We start from the raw sequence: 20,552 nt of genomic DNA, 5'->3' as shown, positions 1-20,552 counted from the left end.
CAGGCTTTGCACGGAGCTCCAGTGTCCCGTTTCTGAGGCCGCAGAGAGACGAAGAAGCTTGCTGGCAAGCGCCTTGTTTGAACGTGGAGAGCCTACCGGCTCAACCACCTACGATTTGCGTGAAACAGTTTTCGCTAATGTGGCCGATACATCCATTTCAGCTCTGGTCTCTCTTAGGGCTCTACAGTTCCGCGGCTAGTATTAAGGTTTGGGGGCTAGAAAGCTTCGCCACGGGATATATATTGGTCACTTCAATCGTTATCTCTGATAGTCAACGGCGGCGGCTTCTTGCACTGCTTCCGCCTCCCATTAGGGCATCTGGCTAATCGTTGGGAAACAGATGGGGAAACTGTAGGAAGCTGTCTTAAATTGAGTCAGTCTCTTGGTCCACCTAGCTCAGTATTGCTTACACTGGCGGTCAACAGCTTTTCACGGTTTTAGGCAGGATTCCTCACTCTGGCCTACCTGAAAGTACCTGCCAGGAGTTTAAGTCTGGTCCTGTCTGCACGCAAAAGCACATGCAGCCCTTCCCTCCTCCACTTTCCTTAGTTTGATCTAACGGACAAGCAGGGCTCTTCCTAGGATCTCGCTAGACAGCAGCTTTTTTTTTAGTTGCAAATCGATGGGCGACAGGAGCCCCACGGAGAGCATTCCTCTCGTTCTCACACACACAAAGGAGAAATAATTAATCAACTCAACATCGAGTGACAGCTCTATCCCATCCCATCTACATAGCACCAGCAAGCTGTTCCTGTCCTGGCCAGTATAAGGCCAAGGACACTTTTATGTTTGAAGGTTGGAAAGTCTTCGATAATTGTTGCCCTTGTAAAAGGAACTCGTACCGTGCAGAGTCTGTGACTGAAGCGGCCTGGCTCTTTGCGGTTTTGGACACACTTACTGGCTGCCTACCCACACAGAGACCGGTTCCTTGCCAGGATAGCGTGAGGCTCCTATTAAAGGTCTCTCCTCTCTGCTTCCCCTTCCTTGATTTGCTTAGCGCGAATTTGACTGTGGTCATAATTTACGCATCTTCTCGGTTTAAGGCCTGGAATAGCCAGCCGAGAAGCAGCGCCAGCTTATTCGTTCCTTTCCAATCCCAGTTTGATACCAGCAAGGCCCCTTGGGGGCGCTTCGTTTTTCCTGCCGCAAAGGCACGAGGCTGGCGGCTTCATCATCTTAATAAAGAGGCACACCACACAGTGGAGAGACCGCTTCAAGTGCACAAGCATCGCTTATTATTTCTCAAGCCAGACCTCAGCAGTCCTTACGACAACCCTACAGGTAGGCCAGTTATGGCTCGACGGAGTAGAGCTCGGGGGGATGCCGGGGCGCGACGTCACGTGCAGAGGGGAAGGGCAGGTGCCTTTGTCGCTATAGCGATGCCGCCGCCGCCGCCGCTTCCTCGGCTGTCGTTATGGCAACCGCAGGCGGCGATCACGTCATCGCTGTGCGCGCGCCGTCCTAACGTCATGAGCCTCGGCAGTTCCGGCGCGCCGTGCAAGGCGGCGGCAGCGGCGGCGGCGGAGAAGAAAGAGGGCGGGGTCAGGCCCGGGGTGGCTGCGGAGTCGGCGGGCAGAGGAATGGCACTAAGCCGTGGAGGTGGCGGCGGTGGCGGCGGGTGAGCGACAGGAGTGTCCGGGGCTCCCTTCCCCCCGCCGGGCGGAAGCCGCCCGCCTGCCCCCCCTCCCACCCGGCTGACCCCTGTGCTCTTCTCTGTGTCTTTGCAGGTGATCCCGCCCGGAGACCCCCCTGAGGAGGAGGAGGAGGCGACAGCAGCAGCCCACCTTGCAGCTTCCCGAAGCGAGCGCCATGAGAGCGGCCCAGGAGCGGGGCCAGGAATTCCTCCCCCCCAAGAAGCGCGACCTGCCGGTGGCTGCCAACAACGAAGAGCCGGGGCGGGCGGCTGAGTCGGGTCTGGTGGGCGGTGGCGGCGGCGAGACCTCTGTGGAATGGTCCCGGGGCTCAGCAACAGGCAGGCCGAGCCAGGCACCTTCACGTTACACCGAGGCTGGTGGCAGCTCCGACACAGTGACCAGTCTTACCGTGGACCAGTACGGCTTATTGTACAAAGTGGCGATGCCCCCGGCCACCTTCTCACCCGTGGTGAATGTCGGCCCGCTGCCTCCAGCCTTCAGTATGACCTCACAGCTGATCCCGCACCCTGGTATCCCATACTCGCCTATCCATTACACTCAACTTCCTCCTGCTCCCTTGCAGTTTGTGGGATCACACTACTCTGTACCCTATGCCGCCACTGTGCCTCCTGGTTTCCTGCCCAGCCACCTTCTGTCCTCTTCAGCCAGCCTTGCTGCCTCTCATATCCCACACTTTGTGCCCTATGCACCTCTCCTGGCTGAAGACTCTGCTCCTTCTCCACAGGCAGCCCACAGCTTTGGCAAGACCAGTGCCTCAGTTTTGCCTTCAGGCCCTCTGCAGCCCCATGTTGGAGGTCAGCCACTGGATGTTACACAGGGCCGAATTCCAGTCTATTATCAGATGTCCCGTCTGCCAGCAGGCTATTCATCATTCGAAGCTTCTGTTGCTGGCCCAAACACTGAGCAGTCTCTGCAGGAGAATCAGCTAGATCCTAAAGTCACAGCAAACGGGGTGCAAAGGTCTGCCGTGGGGGCGAAGGAAAGTGAGGCTGAAGGGCAGTGGCCAAGGACAACGGTAGAGTGCAGCACTGAAGGTACCTTCCTGACAAGCAGTCAGATTTTGAGAACAGAGATCTCTGTGCCATCTCAGCGGAGTACCCCAGATACAGACCTGGAGGTGCAGAGGGTGGTTGGAGTGCTTGCTTCCCAGGACTACCCTGTTTGTTCTGCTCAGCAGAAGGATGGCTTGAGCCCTCTAAACCTTTCCCATCGTAATCCCCCTGAGCAGAAGGCAGAGTCAATGAGGAACCCAGTGGAACTTGTGGTGGCTGCTACTGCTGAGAAAAGCCACTTTCGGAGACTGTCGGCAAAGTCCCCTGAGGAGCAGCTCCGCCATCGGCAAATACTGAAAGGCATTACAATGGCCAATGGTCGGCCAGTCTCAGGGTCCCTCCTTCCTGGGGCTCAGGATGGCCTGGGAGGTGCAAGTCCTGAGGGAACAGCCCATGAGGGACTACCTGACACGGAATGTGCCCATTCCCAGAGCCACTTACCCTCCCACTTCATGAAAGGAGCCATCATCCAGCTGGCCACAGGAGAGCTAAAGAGGGTGGAGGACCTGCAGACCCAGGACTTTGTGCGCAGTGCAGAGGTGAGTGGTGGCCTCAAGATTGACTCCAGCACTGTGGTGGACATCCAAGAGAGTCCCTGGCAGGGTTTCGTCACACTGCATTTTGTGGTGGGGGAGCAGCAGAGCAAAGTGAGCATCGATGTGCCCCCTGAGCACCCTTTCTTTGTGTATGGACAGGGCTGGTCCTCATGCAGTCCAGAGAGGACAAATCGGCTCTTCTCACTCTCCTGCCACAGGCTGCAGGTGGGAGATGTTTGCATCTCCATCAGTTTACAGAGTCTGAATGGGAGGCTTGTGCCCCAGGCAAGCCCCCAGAGTGCTACCCGAGAGAGACCTGGGCGGGGTGCGGAGAGTCTCCAGGAGCTGCAGAAAAACCCATTGGAGAAGGGTGGGGTGGCAGTGGGCTCCCCCCAGGAGTCCACCCACCATGATCCTGTTTCTCTGCATGGTTGGGCAGGCCCCAGCTTCCAAAGGTCTGGGGAGGAGCCCCGGCCACCACTCCTCCGCCCTTCATTCATTCCCCAGGAGGTCAAGTTGTCCATCGAGGGCCGTTCAAATGCAGGGAAGTGAAGCCCCAGTGGTGGGTGAACTTGTGTGCCACGCTTAACTGGGTTCCTTCCAGTTTGGCCACTGCTCAGATGCTCAGCCCTTTCCCCAGTTGTGTGCCTAGAATCATTCCACTGACAGAGGCTCCTTCTCTCCACCCCCTGTAGGGGAGGTCTGAGCCTGGGTAGGGTAGATTGGGGTCAGCCAAGGGGAGACTCTGAAGGAAGCAGTGACTGCGCTGCTTCTGTGAGGAGAGGAGCAAGGGCTCAACATCCCCCACCACCTCACTCAAGCACTTTATTGGACACTTGCTCACACATAGCAGGAGGGTGCTTTTACCAGGGCAAGGGAGCAGTGAGGGAGTTTGCCAGGTTTCTTCTGCTCGAGTCCCAAGTTAAGGATTATTGTCTGGGCCTCCCAGCAGCCCCTCTCCAGGCACCAAGTCAAGGGAGCCTGGATTTCTCCTCAGGGAGGTAGTATTTGTATGCAATTTCCTCACATGTGTTAGATTGAAAGGAAATGGTTAATAGTCTGTTAAATTGCAAACCTGGCAGTGTGTTGCCTCAGCTCTGCAGCCAGGTAGAACTCGAATCCCATAGGTGGGAATGGTGTAGGTGTACGTGTGAGAGGATGTTCTAGCTTTGGCTTCTTCAGCTATCTCCATCCTGCTCTTAAGTCCCCACCTCCATCTTCTAGAAAGGCTGCATCCAGTTCTGTTGCAGATGCCTTAGATGTTCACAGCTAAGCCAGGTCTGAATGGCCTAGGCTGACTAAGGCTTGTCACAGTTGTGGGTGCCTCGAGTTACAGCCAGCTCCTTTGAAAAGTGCAAGGCAGTTTGTATATAAGAGCATGCTAGTGCACATACAGACACTCCTGCTTTTCCTTGGGGTGACTAAAGCATTTCCTATTGAGAGTTTGGAGAGGGGACATTCTGGCCACTGTAACCAGCTTGAATGGCCCCCACTACATGTGTAAGATTTCTTTGGATATTAGAAAAATGTATTCAGGTTCTTCTGATAAAGATGAAAATTGCTCTTCTGTGTGCACTGGTGACTCAGACAGAATGAAAGAAGATAAAACGTGCAAGTGGTTAACAGTTTTTGAGCCGAGAAAGCTGTAGAACTGCTTGGGTTCAAGACGCTGGCTGAGTACCCTCTCCTGCACTGGTGCCCTCAACTCGGCAGGGGTGAGCTCTAGGGCTCTGAATCATAGCCGTGACTCTGCATCAGTGCCATCCAAGTCCCACTCCAGAATAGCAGCCAGGAAGCTCCTCCCACTGCTCCAAATGGGCAGCCTTGGCTTGTTTCCCTTGGATGTTTTGTCTACAGTTGTTGCTTTTAGGCCATTGCCTACAGGCATTCCTGGCTCACAACGGGAACTGCTTTCCTGTCTGACCAGCCACCTCATCCACTCCAAGCCCTCTCTATATGAAAGGTGGAAGACTTTGCTGTTCTCCTCTGGAAGGCCCGGCACTTTGCACTATTCCGAGCCAGGTTTCCCCGCAAACCACCCTCTGCCTTCCTTACTTGCTCTTGGGCTCCCCTGGATTGTGTGCTTACTAGACCAACGCTCATTTCCATGTAAATGCTGGCCTAGGTTTCTCCTTTGTCCTTCAGCTCCCCTGCCACCAGGGAGGAGATGTCTGCTTCATGCCATTAGGGCAGAGTGCCCTTCTACTCCCAGGGCTTCATGGGAGCTGGATCACTTGCACAGCATCACAGCAGAAGAGCCTGATTGGCCACCTCTTTCATTGGCACCAACTCTGGCCCTCCGTGGCTATTGAGGGTCAGTTCCCCTCAGTTCATCTGGACCGCCCAACACTACTGCCACCCTGGTCCAGTGCTGTTTCAGGATAGCTTGCTGCACAGCCCTTAGGGCCCAGGACCGAGTTAGGAATAGAGCTGCAAAATATGGAAGTGTCTTTGGGCACTACTCCATCTGGGGCCGCTGGAGGGTTGGGAGAACCAGCTTCCTAGAGCAATAAGCTATTTCTCTCTTGTGACACTACAGCACGACCCCTTTCCAAGCCCTAGTAAATATTTTGGGAAGGGCTCCCTAATATGCAATACTGTGGGACTGGCAGCTGCACAGCTGTGTCCATTTGGCCATTCCATGGGGGCTGCTAAAAGAGACACGTTTCAGTGTGGGGTGCCAAACCAGGGGGTGATGAACTGGGGTCCTGCTTTTCAGAAGGGCACCAACCAGATACCCTTTCCAGCTAAAACGTTTCCCGTCCCTTCTTGCCAGCTGTTTCTGTAGCCCTTGCCTGCAGGAGCAAACATCCGCTTCTATTAAGTCCCACCTCTGCCCAGAAACACTGAGCGATGGCCTGACCCAGTGGCTTGTTGCAGAGAAAGTTCCTTTGCTATATCTCAAGATGCACTGAGGAAGAAAGCAAACGGAGTCAGCCTGCCACCCTTCAATCCCTTGCATAGCACCTTAGTTGGGGTGGGTCACCTTCCTGTATGCAGCTGGCAAGGGGCGAGTGTGTAGCAGCCCTGCAACCAACACCAGTCCTCTTCGCTCCAAAACCCACTGCATCGTATCTCTGAAGCCTTAGGACTAGCCGAGTGCCCAGCCCCTTTTCTCCTACCTGATCTTTAATGAAGCATTACCAATCTAAGGAGGATAATCTATTTTGTTGTGCTTTTTTTGTACCTGTTTTAAATAAATCAATTTGTACTGTATATTTGTATTTTGGGTGAGATCCTTTTTCCTGTTTTACCATTTAAAGTCTCTGTACACACAGATTGTATTTTTATTGTTAATGCTCTTATGAATACTGCATTTAACTTGTTGACTTATGTAAACAGTATATATACATATATCTATATCTATATATATATCTATATAATTATAAGCCAATAGCTTTTCCTTTGATGTGTCTGTGTCTTACTTGTCTCCTGGAGAAAATTTTGGCAGAAATACCAAAGCTCATAAAGGAAACTTCCTTACATTCATACGATGGTCACTAAAGCCCCAATTAGCAATCTTCACACTGGCACAATTAGCTCTGTTCTGTTGTGTAAAAAATTTAACAGGCTGCACATAGGTTTTATGATTTAAGATTAATAGAAGAGAACAGACCTGGCTAACAAGACAGAGATAACTTCTCCTCGCTTGTGCAGCCAAGTCTCTCCCTTTTACCTAGTTTGGAAGTTGGGCAAGAGACGGCACAGGCTGCTGACCAAGAAAATAAATATACCCCTCAGCAGGGTCTTCCTCTAGCCTTTGTTTAGAAGTCTGCCTTTCACTGGTGCTCCTTCCACCACCATCTCTCTACGCACAAAGGCAAGAAGAGCAGCAGCACTCAAATCTAGCTGCTTTCTCCCTCCCCAACACATATCCCCCCCAGAATGTCAAATTTTTCCACAAACCTCCCATTTGGTGCTGCTGTACCTAAGTCTAGCAGCCACTATGATTAGGCCTAATACACCCCTGTGGGTAACTTGTGAGGCTCCAAGCCGTATTATACACCTCCCTCTTCAGGACTCCACCTTCTTTGCTAGTCCCCACTTAAGAGCTCCAGCGTGATGTAGTAAGGGGCAGGCTACAGAACTGCAAAGTTCCAGCTGGATCTTGCCCAGCAAGGAAGCAAGCTGGGCAAGGCAGAAGCAGCAGCTGCCTCTCAAGCTGCTGCAGTGAATTGGCCAAGCCCAAGAGGCACAGACTGAGGACATGTACAATTAATTTATTTCTGATCACAGCCAGTGCGCCCGCCCCTTCCTCCCTCCCTGCCCCTCTCAGACCGTTGTCACACTCCAGTTCCATGCTTCACTGGCAGAGCAAGTGGGGCCTCGGCAGACAAGAGCAGGTCCTCCTTTTTACCCTCCTCAGTGCAGGGCACTGGGACTCGGCTCCTCAAAGGCCATTTTACCAAGCAGCTGCCCCTCAAGCTCTAGCCCACCCACTGGCAGTGGGAAGAAGTTCATCTCGGCTGCCAATGCAGCCATGGCCGAGGGGTCCTGGCCAAACTGTGCCCGCAGCATCATGTCCATTTTCTCCAGCCGCCGCTTTAGCCTCTTGGCTTCACGCTCCCGGATGAGCCGAGCCTGCCGCTTCTCAGGGGTCTCGTTGGCCCGCTTGAGGCGCATCGCTTCACGGTCCCGCTGCAGGCGGCGCGCACGCTGCTCATCCGTCTCCTGCATACGCTGCAGCCGCTTGGCCTCTCGATCCCTCATGCGCCTCACCTCCCGCTCCTCCGGCGTCTCGTTGTCTCGACGGCTCTTCTTAGCTGTGCGCTCTCGCTCCAGGCGCTGCAGCCGCACCTCCAGGGGCTCGTTCTGCCTTCGCAAGGCCCACTTGCGAACCCCTGGAGCTTGAGCTTCCAGAAGCTTGCGGTAGGCCACGCAGCTGTTGCACACCAGGAGGATGCCAGCAGGATACACTGTGGGGCTGACAGCAGCAGCACCACCACCACCGGCTTTTTCCTCAGCACCAGAAGAAGCCTCAGGGAGGGGAATGGGCAGGGCATCTCCACACAGCACCTCTGACACCTTCTCACTGTGAAAGTCAAAGAGTAGAAATGACGGGTGCTCAGCACAGATCTTAAGAAGCCATTGTGTAGGCTTGCAAGCTACTGCCTTAGCTGTAACCCTCCCCCTCCCTCTGGCCATGCTTACAAGCCACCCCACCCACATGAATGCTGGCCTGCAGAACGCTTCTGGCTGGGGTCACCTATTCCAGCTGCCTCCAGAAATTGCCAGGTATAACCTCCATTGCTTCCATTGAACAGGGCCCCTCCAGGACTTCCAAAATGCGGCCTGGGCCACGTTGTCCCAGTCCCACCCTCAGAGATGCCCACTTCTCACCTGTTGAAAGTAGCATGGCTGGTGAAGCGAGCCCCACACACCGCACAGTTGGACAGCTGGTCCTCGGAGTGGATGAGGAGGTGCCTGCCCAAGGAGCCCGGGGAGCTGAGTGCTCGGCCACAGACGGGACACAGGTAGCTCTTGGCACTGACCACAGCTGCCGTATGCTGCAAACGAGGCCGGGCTGTGAGGCAAGGGCTCCGCCGCCCTGTCCCCCTCTCAGCTGTCCCTATGAGGGCTGGCAGCCAAGGCCAAGCCACGGAAGAGCTCCCTCTTCTGTTAGGGAAAGAAGGAGAGAGACCCGCAAGGCCTTCCCTGGGATGTGGTGCAAACCCACCAGGGGGGATGATTCAAATTGCATCCAATGCCAACAGCCCCTGCCCCCATCCCCACCCTTTCCCAGTCCAGGATTACTAATTTCAGCCTGGAAGGAAAGGGGGAGCCAGGGCAGGGATGGTTTAGCCTTGCGTGATGGTCTCATCAAAGCCCCCTCTAAGTACCTGATAGACGTGAGTGACAAGCTGCTCCCTGCTTCCACACTCTAGCTGGCAGAGGGGACAACGGGAGAGTCCCATCAGGGTATCTGGGCTGGCATTTAAACCCATCTGCAAGCAAGGAAAGGCAGGCTAAGGAAAGAGCAGAGGACAAGTCCGATGCCTGGTATTCTGCCACACGCATACACATACCCCTCCCCCCCCAACTAATGCTGCATCAGACCCTTTAAGACCATGTTGACAGATTCTCTACAACGTAAGATTAGCCCTGCGCAATCAGATTGAGGGTCTACCTAGTTGTGTATTGTATTTCTAACACACAGCAGCCAACCAAATGCCTCTTCTGGGAAGCCCAGAATGAGATGACAACAGCTCTATCACTCCCCTTGCCCCCATTACTATTAGGGAACTCTAATGCCAAAAAGTCCAGACCCAATCACTTGAGCCTGCTGTAGTGATCACTTGGACACACCAATGGACCAGGCCCAGGAATCCCAGAGTGGGCTATACAGTCCTCTTTCTCCATGCTAGGGCCATCCAAGAGTCTGCTATTGCTATTCTCCCTTCCACCGAGTAACCACAGCAGTGTTGCACTTTTGCTTTAGTATGTGTTGACTACGGCCAATGTGATGCACTTGCCTCATGGCCTCGAGCGACCTGCTTGCTGCAGCCCAGCTGCTCAGTAAGTTCCAGTTCCTTTTTCACTGTCGCTGATGCTCCGTCCTCCTCCGAAGCATGGGAGGAGACCTCATCTTGTGTTGTCTCATCCCCCTCGCTATCACCTGGAATACAGAACAGTTTTAGGCCTCTGCCACAGACCAGCTGACAGGATTCCAAAGCAGCATGCAGGTGTTTGGTCTCTCCCAGGTGTCCCAGAGCTGCCCTCATGTACAAGATGGGGAAACTCACTGTTGCTGCTGCTGCTACTGCTGCTGCTGGAGTCCTTTTCTTGTGGCGGAAGTGGCAGCTGCTGCATGAGTGGTGACTGGGCTCCAAGCAGCCCAGGGAAGTCTCTTCGCATCATGGCCTGACGTGTGTGCTCTTCTAACCCAGCAAAGACTTGCTCCCCTGGAAGTACAATGGGGGAGGAAGAAGCCGCATTAGCCCATTGCCCTTCCCAAGCCCAGTCATTCCTTGCCCCCTCCTCAGATGCCCAGTGATGGTCTCCCCTACCTGAAGATGGCCCAGAATGGGACTAATGCCTGGGCTCCATTCCCCAAAACAGCTTTCCCCAAACCCTTCCTGCAAAGCAACGGTGGCCTGACCAATCCGTCCCTTCGCATCCTTTCCAACATGACCTGGAAATACAAATGTCTTCAGCAGCATTAAGCACACAGGGAGGGCTCTTGCCTGCCCTGGCTCCACCCTAGAATTTGCATGTCCTCTCCCACCCCCGGGGCCCATATTTTGGAAGAGCTTGTCCTGCCATACAGGTTCTCCTCCAGGGGTAAAGCTGTTACATATGTGTAAAAGATGCTTTAGTATAGGCAATAGCAAACCTACTTATCTACTTTTGCAAGCCAAATTTGTGGTGGGAGACTTCTTCTGTGGATTTTGTAGTCCAGGTTTAGTTATCTGCTTTAGTTCCTCCTTGATTTCTCTTAAGTTGTGCAAAGTGGGCAGTGCTTGCCTGAAATTGCCAGACTCTTTCCTGGGCCTCTGCTATTTCAATTCTGATCCTAAAGCTATCATGGTGCCTGGAAGTCCCCTGTTCCTCACTGTGCAAGGGAGACTAGCCAACCATTCCCAACTAGTGCTGAAAAGCTGTTCATTTGCAGAAGAAACATCAGTGGGTAAGGTGGCCCAATGAGAGACAGAATGCCACTAGAATGGCGGAGAGGGGTTCTGAGCCCCCAGAGTACCTAAGGAGCCCTTAGGCTCCAAGAGGTGGTACGTGGACATGTCTCAGCTCAGCCAACAAATCCTCGATGCTGGGCAGGGAGCCCCCACCAGGGCTATGGGAGAAGAATGCAGCAAATAGTGGAGGGGAGGGCTGTCCCCCCCCCATCATTTTGCGGATGAGGATGCCTCGCTTGAGCGGGGGAAGGGGGTGAAGGTGGAAGTGACAACAGCCCCCCTCCCCTTATTACTCACAGTGGACTTTATTGGGGGTGGTCTGTTTCCGACGGGACATGGTTCCCCCCCCAGGGGGGGCGCACCTGCGGAAAGAAGAGCCCTGTCACCATGCGGGGGATGACCAGGGTAGGCGAGCGGGGGGCGTTTAGAGATCAGCCCCCACCCCGCGCTCGAAAGGAGGCTGCCGCCGCCTCGGCCCTTACCTGACTCCGTCGCCCGGCCTGGACTCGCCCAGCAGCGCTGCAGGAGGACAAAGGGCCGCCCGGGCTGGCAGACAGACAGACAGAGGAAGATGGCGGCACGGCGGGAGCGCCCGGCTCGTGCACGGCGGGACCGACGGACAGACAGGCGGACGGGGGCGCGCTGCGCTGGAGCCCTGCCCTCCCCTCCGAGCGGAGCGCGCCTCCTGCCTGGCAGCAGGGGCGCCGATCCCGAGGCCGGCGCAGGCGCTCAGCCGGGAGGGGGTCCCGCAGCCATCAGGCCGGCGCCTCCGGGGGCTTCACGCACCCAGACCAGCCAGCAGGGCCAGAGTTGTGTCTTTCGGCGCTCTCCAACGGGCCCAGCTACCGAGGAGGAGGAGCAGGAGCAACTGCTGCTGCTGCTGCAACCCGCCTCCCTTGCCCCGAGTCGCCTCCTTCCACGGAGCCGCTTCTCCTCTTGTCGGAGCGGCGGCGCCGCGGTGCTAGTGGCGGGGCTACCGCCGTCCCCGCCTCTTTTCAAGCCACGAGCAGGGGGACCCGATTGACGCCCCCGCCATGCCCTGCAAGGTGCCCGGCCATTCACGCGAGCGCCCCTACAGCAGGAGGGCTCCAGTCTGCCGCGCGACGCCCCCGGGGATGGGAAGCAGCTCGGAGGGAGGGGGGCAGTGGGCGGGGCCGCCGCCTCTTCCTCCTCCTTCTCCGACGTCGTACCCGACGAGGTCGGAACTCTCCAGCCGCGGTTGAGGGCTATGGAGGGACCTCAATGAAGGTAACGCTCGCTTTAGGAAGTACGACTTTTATTGAGGTCCCTCTTTCTCCGGCGAGAGATCCCTCCGCCCGTAAAGTAGTTCCGTACAAACACAAAGCGCCCCGTGCGTCGCTGCACTGTGTCTTGGAGAAGCCGCGTCGCAGACAGAGGGCCGGACGCTGCTAAGAACTACGACTATTGCTTTTGCTACTGTCGCTGTCGCGCACCACCTCCTCCTGAAAAGCAGAGAAGAGACGTATCCCTCCGCCTGCCCAGCTGAGGCTGGACCCGTGACGCCGCCGACGCCACCTTCGCTGCCTGCCGGGACAGACGGAGACAAAAAGACTCCCCCTCCCGCCCCCGGGTAAGGCCGTCCCGGCTGACCGCCTTCGCTCGGCTCTGCGTTTTCCGGGGAGCGGGGCCGTTGCCCTCCTTGGACGACTCGAGGTCCTGGTTCCCGCCGCCCTCACAAGCCTCCCCCGCCTTCCCGGTCGCCTTTCGCCCGAGGAACGGGCCGTGGCAGGAAAGGGCCCCGGGAAAGGCGAGAGAGGCCCGGAGGGGCCGCCGCCTGAAGCTTCCTTCGGCCAGCCGGTGGCGGGAGGCGCGAGCGAAGGAACGGCGCTTCCTGGTCCGCGGCTGGCGGGCTTGGCCTCTGCCCAGCCTTCCCTTCCGGCTCTTGCTCCTGCCGCTGGCCGGGAATGGCTCCTCCTTGGGGCCTGTAGCACATCGAAACTGGCTGTCTGGGCCACGGGTCGGGCGGCGCTCGTGTTTCGCCTTTGGGGTCTCTGAACCCGGAGCGGGCAGCTGCCTGTGTCTAGCCGAAAGCGAAGCCGTTGCCGGAAGAAGAGTTGAGAATTGCCTTCGTGCCTCTGTAGTTCAACTACCTGCAAACTCCCCCACCCTCTTGGAGCAAATCCTCCACCAGCTTCCACATAGGTGGGAGCTGAGCTCTCTACCGCTTCCAGTGCTGAAAAGCGGGGCAGGTTTGTCCTCCAGGGATTGAAACTGGTTAAAGAGATCCAAGGTTGTGAGCTGCCCCTTGTGCTGTATATGGTTGGGCCTGGCTGATCAAATCATGTACAAAAGGGGAAAAAACCAGAAATCTGTTGCTTGCACAGATGGAAGTGCTCTACACATACATACAGACAAAAGCACGCACACACAAAGCATTTCTTAAATAGGTTTTGGCATACTGTACTATTACACACACTTGAGTCTGTATGGGCTCTGTTTAAAAATGGCTGGCATTTATAGTCTATTCAAACATTTATTCTTGCTGTATACGACAATTCACATTAAAATTACTTATATTTGCTTGTTTGCTTTATTATATATTTGCAACGGAGATAAAACATTACAGCTCGCAACCTTTCCACATTCAAACCAATCGAGATCCTGAGATGTGAGACCATTCACTGTCTGCCTCTCCAAAAGATGTTTAGCAGGTAGCAACAAGAGAACAGGATCCCCCCCCCGCTCCAATTGTGAAATGCTCCAGCACCATGCAAAAAATAAATTGATTAATTTAAAAAATGTCCAGCAGCACCTTAGAGGCTACCTAAGTTTGTTCTGGGTATAAGCTTTCGTGCACATGCACACTTCTTCAGATACCTACGAAACCTTATACCCAGAACAAACTTAGCTGGTCTCTAAGGTGCTCCTGGACAATTTTTTTATTTTATTTTGACTGCGTTAGACCAACACAGCTACCTACCTGAATCTAGAACCATGCAAAAAAGTTATTCTCAGCATTTGGACAGCGCTGATGATTGAGATTTTTGAGAATACTGGTGTCCTGCTTGTGTAGAGCAGGGAATATTGTGTTTAGATTAATTTTTGAGCACTTTTTGTGTTTTATATTTGTATCATTTTTTTGAATTTTAAATGTATTTTGTATTTTATTCTAAATAACTCTGGAATGGCTTTAAATGTGCAAACCAATATATAAATATTACAAGTAGAATATATCTATACAGGAAACTGCTAGCTGTCTGCCTTTAACACACATGGCAGTAGGCTTTTTCTCTCTTGTATTCTTGGCAGGAATTCTACACCATGTTAGGCTCTGGGTTCAAGGCCGAGCGCTTGCGAGTCAACCTACGTCTTGTCATCAATCGCCTTAAACTGTTGGAGAAAAAGAAAAGTGAGTGGACTTTCCTACCTAATTCCTTGACCTCATCACCAAAGCAGTGATTCAGGAGGTTGCTGGTAGTCGTGGTGTCCTACAACACCATGTGCAGGCTATAAATTAAGAGATGCTTAATTTATAGCCTGCACATGTTGTTTCAGTGTATCTGAAGAAGTGTGCATGCACACGAAAGCTTATACTACTCAGTTGGTCTCTAGGGTGCTACATTATAATTTTTAAATTCTTTTGGAAGGATTCTTTTAAAGACTTTCTTAGATCATATAACTTTTTTGAAGACTTGATTTTTTAAAGGGAGTTTTTAGGTTTTTAAGAAGAGTCTTTTTAACTATCTTTTAAAAGAATTGTTTTAATTTATTTTGACATGTCAGAGTTTAAGTGTGGAATTGCTTGTGTGTGTGTGTACTGTATTTCAAAGATGCTGAGAATTGTGGTCATTGGGATGGGGGTGTGGATTCTGTGAAGAGTTCTTAGGTTTGTGGACTTGTGTCCATTTCTAGCCCCACTATACTCATTGAATGGACATGGTTACTTAATTTCAATATGTTTATTCTGAGTATATCGTATTTTTCGCCCTATAGGACGCACCGTCCCATAAGGCGCACCTAGTTTTTTGGGGGGGAAATAAAGGGGGAAAATGTATTTTCCCCCCCCAGGTGTGGGGCGGGGGTAGGGGAAGCCCAAGCTTCCCCCGACCCCAGCCCCCAGAACAGGCAACTCTCCACAAGCTGTGGGAGCCCAGCACCGGGCTCCTGCGCCTTGCGGAGAGCTGCGCAAAGTCTGGGCGTGCTGAGCTCAGCGCACCCAGGCTTCAGCATGCAGGCAACTCTCCGCAAGCCATGGGAGCCCAGCGCTGGGCTCCTGTGCTTTGCGGAGAGCTGCGCGAAGCCTGGAGAGCGAGAGGGGTCGGTGCGCACCGACCCCTCTCGCTCTCCAGGCTTCAGCGAAAGCCTGTGTTCGCCCCATAGGACGCACACACATTTCGCCTTCATTTTTGGAGGGGAAAAAGTGCGTCCTATAGGGCGAAAGATATGGTAATTTAGTTGGAGACAACCCACAGGCCTTCTTGGTGGAGCCCCTCTCTTTGCATACACAAACACCCCAGGCAGGGCCAGGCTTGTGGGCCTCCCCTGCTGCCCCATGATGAATCCTTTTCTTGCAGCTGAGCTAGCCCAGAAGGCACGGAAGGAAATTGCTGACTACTTGTCTGCTGGCAAAGATGAGCGGGCTCGCATCCGTGTGGAGCACATCATCCGGGAGGACTACTTGGTGGAGGCCATGGAGATCCTGGAGCTCTACTGTGACTTGCTTCTGGCACGCTTTGGCCTCATACAATCTATGAAGTAAGGTCTTGGCCTATGGGGAAGAGGGTGCTGGGTGCCTGCCACGTGTCCCCTCCCCTCGGTCTGGGACCTATTTGTCCTCCTTGTCTTTCAACTACTTGTTCACTCTTGCCTTACTTTGTGTCCCTTCAGGGAGCTGGACTCCGGCCTGGCAGAAGCTGTCTCCACCCTCATCTGGGCTGCCCCCCGACTGCAAGCGGAGGTGGCTGAGCTGAAAATGGTGAGTAGTGCCAGTTGTGTCTTGGCAGGCTGCTCAGCCTTCCTGGACATCTGGGGGCAGCAGTTGGGGAAAGACTTTGATCTATCCTCACAGGATGCTCAGAGAACTTGGTGACTTTCTTGTTTGATCTGGGAGTTTAGGTTGGCTCCAGTCTCCAAACTCCTGAACCTTTTGTCCAGGGGTGCTGCGATCGTTGCTGTGCCCTGTCTTAAATAGAGGGGAGTCAGTGGTGCCTGGACTCTGTTTTGAGTGTGCCATTTCCATACTAGGTTGCTGACCAGCTCTGTGCCAAGTACAGCAAAGAGTATGGCAAGTTGTGCCGGAGCAACCAGATTGGGACCGTCAATGACAGGGTGAGTGGAATGGGAAGGGCATCATGGGGGTGAGATGGCGGTAAGGCTCTCAGAAGCTACTAACCACAATGGCTACATCTTCCTCTGCTGTCAGAAGTGATCTGCTCCTGAAGTCAGTTGCTGGGAATCGCAGCACTGCTGCTGCTCCACTCAGGGGCTTCTTGTTGGGGCATCTGTTTGGCCACTGTGAGGACAGGATGCTGGGCTAGACAGGCTGATCTAGCAGGCTGTTCTTATGGGAGGGAACGATATCAGTGCTTCATAAAGATGAGTTGTTTGCAGCAGGTGGTCCTGCCTGTGGTGCTTCACCAGGCAAGGTAGAAACTTATCTTTTTTCTGGCTTGGATATCTCTTAGCTAGGTAAGTGTTCTTGACCTGCCCAGCTCAGTGAAGGGCTCACTCTTCCCTCCCTCCCTTCCAGCTGATGCACAAGTTGAGCGTAGAGGCACCTCCCAAAATCCTAGTGGAGAGGTACCTGATTGAGATCGCAAAGAACTACAACGTGCCCTATGAGCCAGACTCTGTTGTCATGGTGAGTGACTGGGAGGCAGTTCCACTCTCAATTCCCTCAGTAGCAGCTCCCTTTCCCACATGTGACATCAGCTTCTTCCTCTTCCCAGGCTGAGGCTCCCGCAGGCGTGGAAGCTGACCTGATTGATGTGGGATTCGTGGATGATACAAAGAAAGGTGGCCATGGAGGTGGTGGTGGCGGCGGCGGCGGCTTCATGACCCCAATGGCTGGTCCTGATGGAGTTGTGCCAATGCCAATGCCCATGCCCATGCCGTCTCCAGCTCCCCCTTTTGCATACCCACCTCCAAAGGGACCAGTAAGTCCTATGTCTTGCTTGAAACAGGAGTCTGTAAAGTTGGGATTGGGGGTGGTAGTGGGGGGGGGGGGAGGAAAGGATAGCAGTCTACTGTGGTGAGTTAGCATCTGAGCACACCTCACTACCTGCTGTGTGAACAAGGTTTTCCAGCTGTTCTGGCAGGTATTGCCTATCTGATTATGCCATTAGAAAGGGGTGCTGGTCTGACTTAACAATTTCTCCTTTTAGGAGCACTTCAACGGGCTACCGGTGGGCACCTACCAGCCTTTCACCAACCTTCACCCACCTCAGATTCCAGCAACACCTCCAACATATGAGTCTGTAAGTACTGCTGATGAAAAACAAAAGCTGAATTGCTGGGAGGGCAAGTCCTCTCTGCTGGGACTGTTGCTGTCCCTAGTCTAATGCTGGGTATTGGCAGGCCTTCCCGCTTGGACTGACTGAGGAGTTGCCATCCACTGGATTTGAGCTTGCAGCAAACTTCATGCATCTTTGATATGATTTTGATTTATTGCATTTCTATGTTGGCTTTTCATTCATTCATTCTATGTTGCTTTTCATCTCAAAGCAGCTTACAAACAATAAATAGCCATAACATAATAAAACATACTAGCATGTCGCAAATACAGCATACATCATATAAAATAATTAACAAATTATCAATAAAACATCAATAAAACAGTGGCAATCTATAAAAAACTTAACAAAACAGCAGCTAAAAAATAAGCTAAACCTCACAATTACAGCAAGTCATGTGATTAACAAATCAATTATAGAATCTATAAAACAATATTAAAAACATTAACAAAATAGCAATTAAAAATATAAGCTAAGCACTAAGTTCATTCACACAGTCTCTGTACCCCCATGACTCATAATCTTTCACTCTGTTCAGTTCATTAAAATACACATAAATGCACATAATGCCAGATGTTGCACTGGCTGGGGTCCTCGAGTAGTGGGCCATGGTGGAGATGATGGGGCTCTTAGGCCTACCGCCAGTGGTAAGGTGGATGTTGAGTGCCTAGGCATCGTTGAGGAGAAACTTGCCCAGGTCACTTTCAATAATCAGGAGTCTCATTCCCACTTGAGGAAGTCCAAGACAAGCCTGTCCCTCTGGAGCAGCGAGTGGCAACTGCACTTGGTTTAGAGGACGACCAGGGGGTCCAGCAGTGGCCCTGCAGCCTGTCCACCAGGAGCTGCTCCAGCTTCTTCAGCCGCACCTTGGTTGACGATGTGGTGGTGGAGGAGGCAGCCGCTGAGGGGATCGAGCAGGGCAGCTACTTGAGTCTACCAGGCAGGAGGGAGGGGCTGTGATAATGATACCAAGGGAGCTTCAGCATGATCTCAGCAGCCTGGATGAGCTTGCAGGCAGTGACTCAGAGGTCACCTTGGTCTCAGAGACCAGGCTGCTGCCCATGGAAAGCATGAGCAGAGGACATTGGCCAGCAGGGGTAGAGGATGAGATGTGGGGGTGGGCTGAGCAGCTAGAGAGTGTGGAAATGGGTGTGGAGTGGAGAGTGTGGAAATGTTCAGCTACTGCTCTCCAGACTTCTGTGGTTGCTGGTGGTGGTGCTTCATGTCAGGTTGAAGGTGAGACTGCCAGCAATGGTGAAGAGCTACAGGCCATCCTTGGGGGACATAGCCAGGGCCACTTTCTAGTCAGGTAGTCAGCCATGCTGAACGGCTCTCCCTCACCTATGGCACCACCAGGCCAGGCTCACCACGACTGCTTCCTCCTCCTCCAGATCCCTCATTTCCTCCTTCCTTCTGCTGTATGGCAAGGCTGCATAAAGAAGATGGGAACACCAGATATGGTCTTCTGCTTTGCATATAGGCCTCTAGGGAGTTGTCAGGTGGTGGTTCTGTGTGGGGTGCTCCATGCAAAGCCAGCTTTTTTCTGTTTCAGATTGATGACATGGGTGCTGACAAGGAATTGCCATCCCCACAGGTGACCGGTGAGTTCAGGGCCGGAGGGGGAGGCTGTGGAGCTGGCAAGGCAGTGAGGAGGCAGGGAGGTGGTGATGTCAGGGGAAAGCTGGTGCTTGTGTTTATAGTTGGTCCCCTTCACTCGAGTTTGCTCTTGAGTTGCTGAGGGAGGGGTGTGTGTGTGTGTGTGTGTGTGTGTGTGTGTGTGTGTGTTGGGGGCAGAGACTGGGACTCTTCATGGCAGAGAGCTTGGGCCCCTTTAGCAACTGGTAGGAGCTGCAAGACTTAACTAAAGTGCAGCAAGTGCTCGCTTCTGCAGGACATATACTAACTGTAGTACAGCAAAAAGAAGAATGGTCCTACCCCTGCCCCTACTACTGTTAGGTAGACTACTGTTTTCGCTGCCTTGAGCCTGCCCACTGCTTGTAACCAGTCACTCTTGTCTGCTGCAGGACCAGCCCCAAAGCCACAGCCGAGGGGGAGGCCACCAGCTGCAGTTCCTAGTTCGGGCGATAATTTTGTGCTGCCAGAGTTGCCATCTGTGCCAGACACGCTGCCTGCCGCTTCTGCTGGTGCCAACACTTCCGCCTCAGAAGACATTGACTTCGATGACCTCTCTCGAAGGTTTGAGGAACTGAAGAAGAAAACTTAAAAAGAGCCCCTGAACAGGGGGCCGATGGGCCTGATTGCTGCCTCCTCCTTCCCTCTTAGCACGGCCAAGTGCTCGTTCCTCTTCCTCCGCTTGGCCTTTCTTCCTTCTGTACTTACACCAAATGCCACTGCTTTTCTGACATTCTGCTCCAGGAGTGGGGGACTGCACAGCCTCTTTGAGATGGGAGCAGGAACAATCCCTCCGAATGCATTGCTCTGCAGTCTGCAGCCGGGCATTAGAGGGGAAAGGGAGTGATGTAGGTGGCCTCTCATTTGGACAGACAGTGGTGTAGGGACACCAACCTGAAGATTCTGGGCAACGTAGTTGGACAGAAGCGCCCCCCCCCCCTCCAGGCATGTGCTGTGGAAGGGGAGCTGCTCTGGGCCCCTGATAGCTTTGTTTTGCCTGCCACGTTCTCAGGGAGCCCTCCGGGGCCATTATGACTTTCCTTTGGGGAGGGATGCTGTGGGGCACAGGAGTTGACCAGTCTACACTCCTCGTGGCTCAGTGGTCCTCCTGCCTCTGGCTTGCAGAGCAGCAGGCACATTTTCCTAGCTTTGAGTGAGCCCAGTTCTGCCTTAACGTGGCTCTGCATCAGGCTGGGTTCAGGGCCATTGCTTGACATGTGCCATCACTCCTGGTTCTCTAGCCTCTTCCCTTGCCTATAGGGCAAAGCCATGGGTGGTGGTGGTGACAGCAGCAGCAACACATCCAGCAACTTCTGCTGCTCTTACAGACCAGCTGCAGTGCCAGCAGCCAACCTCAGCTCTCCCATGTAACACTCTGTATGTAACTCTTTCATGTGGCTTTTCTGGGACAATTTGATTGGTTTGTATCTTCTCTATTAATTCTAAATAAAGTTGAGGAATAGCCTTGACTGGATCTGTCTCAAGTGAAACATAACATTTCCTGGCTTCTGGCAGTGGTGGAGGGGAAGCAAAGGAGGCATGGTATGTTTACAACATGGAGGGGCAGCTGCCA

At 53.5% G+C, this 20,552-nt stretch overlaps 3 protein-coding genes across 12 annotated transcripts; 2 read left to right on the top strand and 1 right to left on the bottom strand.

Moving 5' to 3' along the window:
* The first annotated feature begins 618 nt into the window (after nt 1-618).
* Nucleotides 619-4,805, top strand: ATXN1L (ataxin 1 like). 2 transcript variants are annotated; one of them, XM_028739800.2, is made up of 2 exons: nt 619-1,281; nt 1,728-4,805. In XM_028739800.2, the coding sequence occupies exon 2, from the start codon at nt 1,810-1,812 to the stop codon at nt 3,793-3,795; it is 1,986 nt and encodes a 661-aa protein (XP_028595633.2). In that variant the 5' UTR covers nt 619-1,281; nt 1,728-1,809; the 3' UTR covers nt 3,796-4,805. The 2 variants fall into 2 exon arrangements, with proteins under 2 accessions (XP_028595633.2, XP_028595632.2); XM_028739799.2 differs by lacking the exon at nt 619-1,281 and adding an exon at nt 1,479-1,618.
* Nucleotides 4,806-6,512: 1,707 nt separating this feature from the next.
* ZNF821 (zinc finger protein 821) lies at nt 6,513-11,976 on the bottom strand. 6 transcript variants are annotated; one of them, XM_077931674.1, is made up of 8 exons: nt 11,357-11,974; nt 11,172-11,236; nt 10,251-10,375; nt 9,987-10,145; nt 9,717-9,859; nt 9,084-9,188; nt 8,584-8,750; nt 6,513-8,275 (listed from the first exon to the last, which is right to left on the bottom strand). In XM_077931674.1, exons 4-8 carry the CDS (start codon nt 10,099-10,101, stop codon nt 7,606-7,608), a joined length of 1,200 nt encoding a protein of 399 aa, XP_077787800.1. In that variant the 5' UTR covers nt 10,102-10,145; nt 10,251-10,375; nt 11,172-11,236; nt 11,357-11,974; the 3' UTR covers nt 6,513-7,605. The 6 variants fall into 6 exon arrangements, with proteins under 6 accessions (XP_077787800.1, XP_028595642.2, XP_077787802.1 ...); XM_028739809.2 differs by lacking the exon at nt 10,251-10,375 and having other exon boundaries at nt 11,357-11,976; XM_077931676.1 differs by lacking the exon at nt 11,172-11,236.
* Nucleotides 11,977-12,223: 247 nt separating this feature from the next.
* IST1 (IST1 factor associated with ESCRT-III) lies at nt 12,224-20,448 on the top strand. 4 transcript variants are annotated; one of them, XM_028739812.2, is made up of 10 exons: nt 12,224-12,465; nt 14,145-14,244; nt 15,410-15,590; nt 15,723-15,810; nt 16,080-16,163; nt 16,585-16,695; nt 16,784-16,990; nt 17,219-17,311; nt 18,900-18,948; nt 19,366-20,448. In XM_028739812.2, the coding sequence occupies exons 2-10, from the start codon at nt 14,157-14,159 to the stop codon at nt 19,569-19,571; spliced, it is 1,107 nt and encodes a 368-aa protein (XP_028595645.2). In that variant the 5' UTR covers nt 12,224-12,465; nt 14,145-14,156; the 3' UTR covers nt 19,572-20,448. The 4 variants fall into 4 exon arrangements, with proteins under 4 accessions (XP_028595645.2, XP_028595648.2, XP_028595647.2 ...); XM_028739815.2 differs by having other exon boundaries at nt 12,228-12,465; nt 19,372-20,448; XM_028739814.2 differs by lacking the exon at nt 12,224-12,465 and adding an exon at nt 12,629-13,037.
* The last annotated feature ends 104 nt before the right edge of the window (nt 20,449-20,552 follow it).

The sequence above is a fragment of the Podarcis muralis genome, chromosome 7 (genome assembly GCF_964188315.1).
Source record: "Podarcis muralis chromosome 7, rPodMur119.hap1.1, whole genome shotgun sequence".
Taxonomy (NCBI): Eukaryota; Metazoa; Chordata; class Lepidosauria; order Squamata; family Lacertidae; genus Podarcis; species Podarcis muralis.
The sequence above is the reverse complement of the archived record's forward strand: the minus strand, read 5'-3'. Positions and strand labels throughout refer to the sequence as shown.

Coding starts and splice junctions, on each gene's coding strand:
- ATXN1L (XM_028739800.2), top strand. CDS start 1,810: ATGAGAGCGGCCCAGGAGCGGGGCCAGGAATTCCTCCCCCCCAAGAAG.
- ZNF821 (XM_028739809.2), bottom strand. CDS start 11,211: ATGTCCCGTCGGAAACAGACCACCCCCAATAAAGTCCACT. Junction 9,189..9,716: donor AGGTCGCTCGAGGCCATGAG/GCAAGTGCATCA, acceptor CCTTGCTTGCAG/ATGGGTTTAAATGCCAGCCC. Junction 8,751..9,083: donor TTGTCACTCACGTCTATCAG/GTACTTAGAGGG, acceptor CCTCGTTTGCAG/CATACGGCAGCTGTGGTCAG.
- IST1 (XM_028739812.2), top strand. CDS start 14,157: ATGTTAGGCTCTGGGTTCAAGGCCGAGCGCTTGCGAGTCAACCTACGT. Junction 14,245..15,409: donor ACTGTTGGAGAAAAAGAAAA/GTGAGTGGACTT, acceptor CTTTTCTTGCAG/CTGAGCTAGCCCAGAAGGCA. Junction 15,811..16,079: donor AGGTGGCTGAGCTGAAAATG/GTGAGTAGTGCC, acceptor TTTCCATACTAG/GTTGCTGACCAGCTCTGTGC.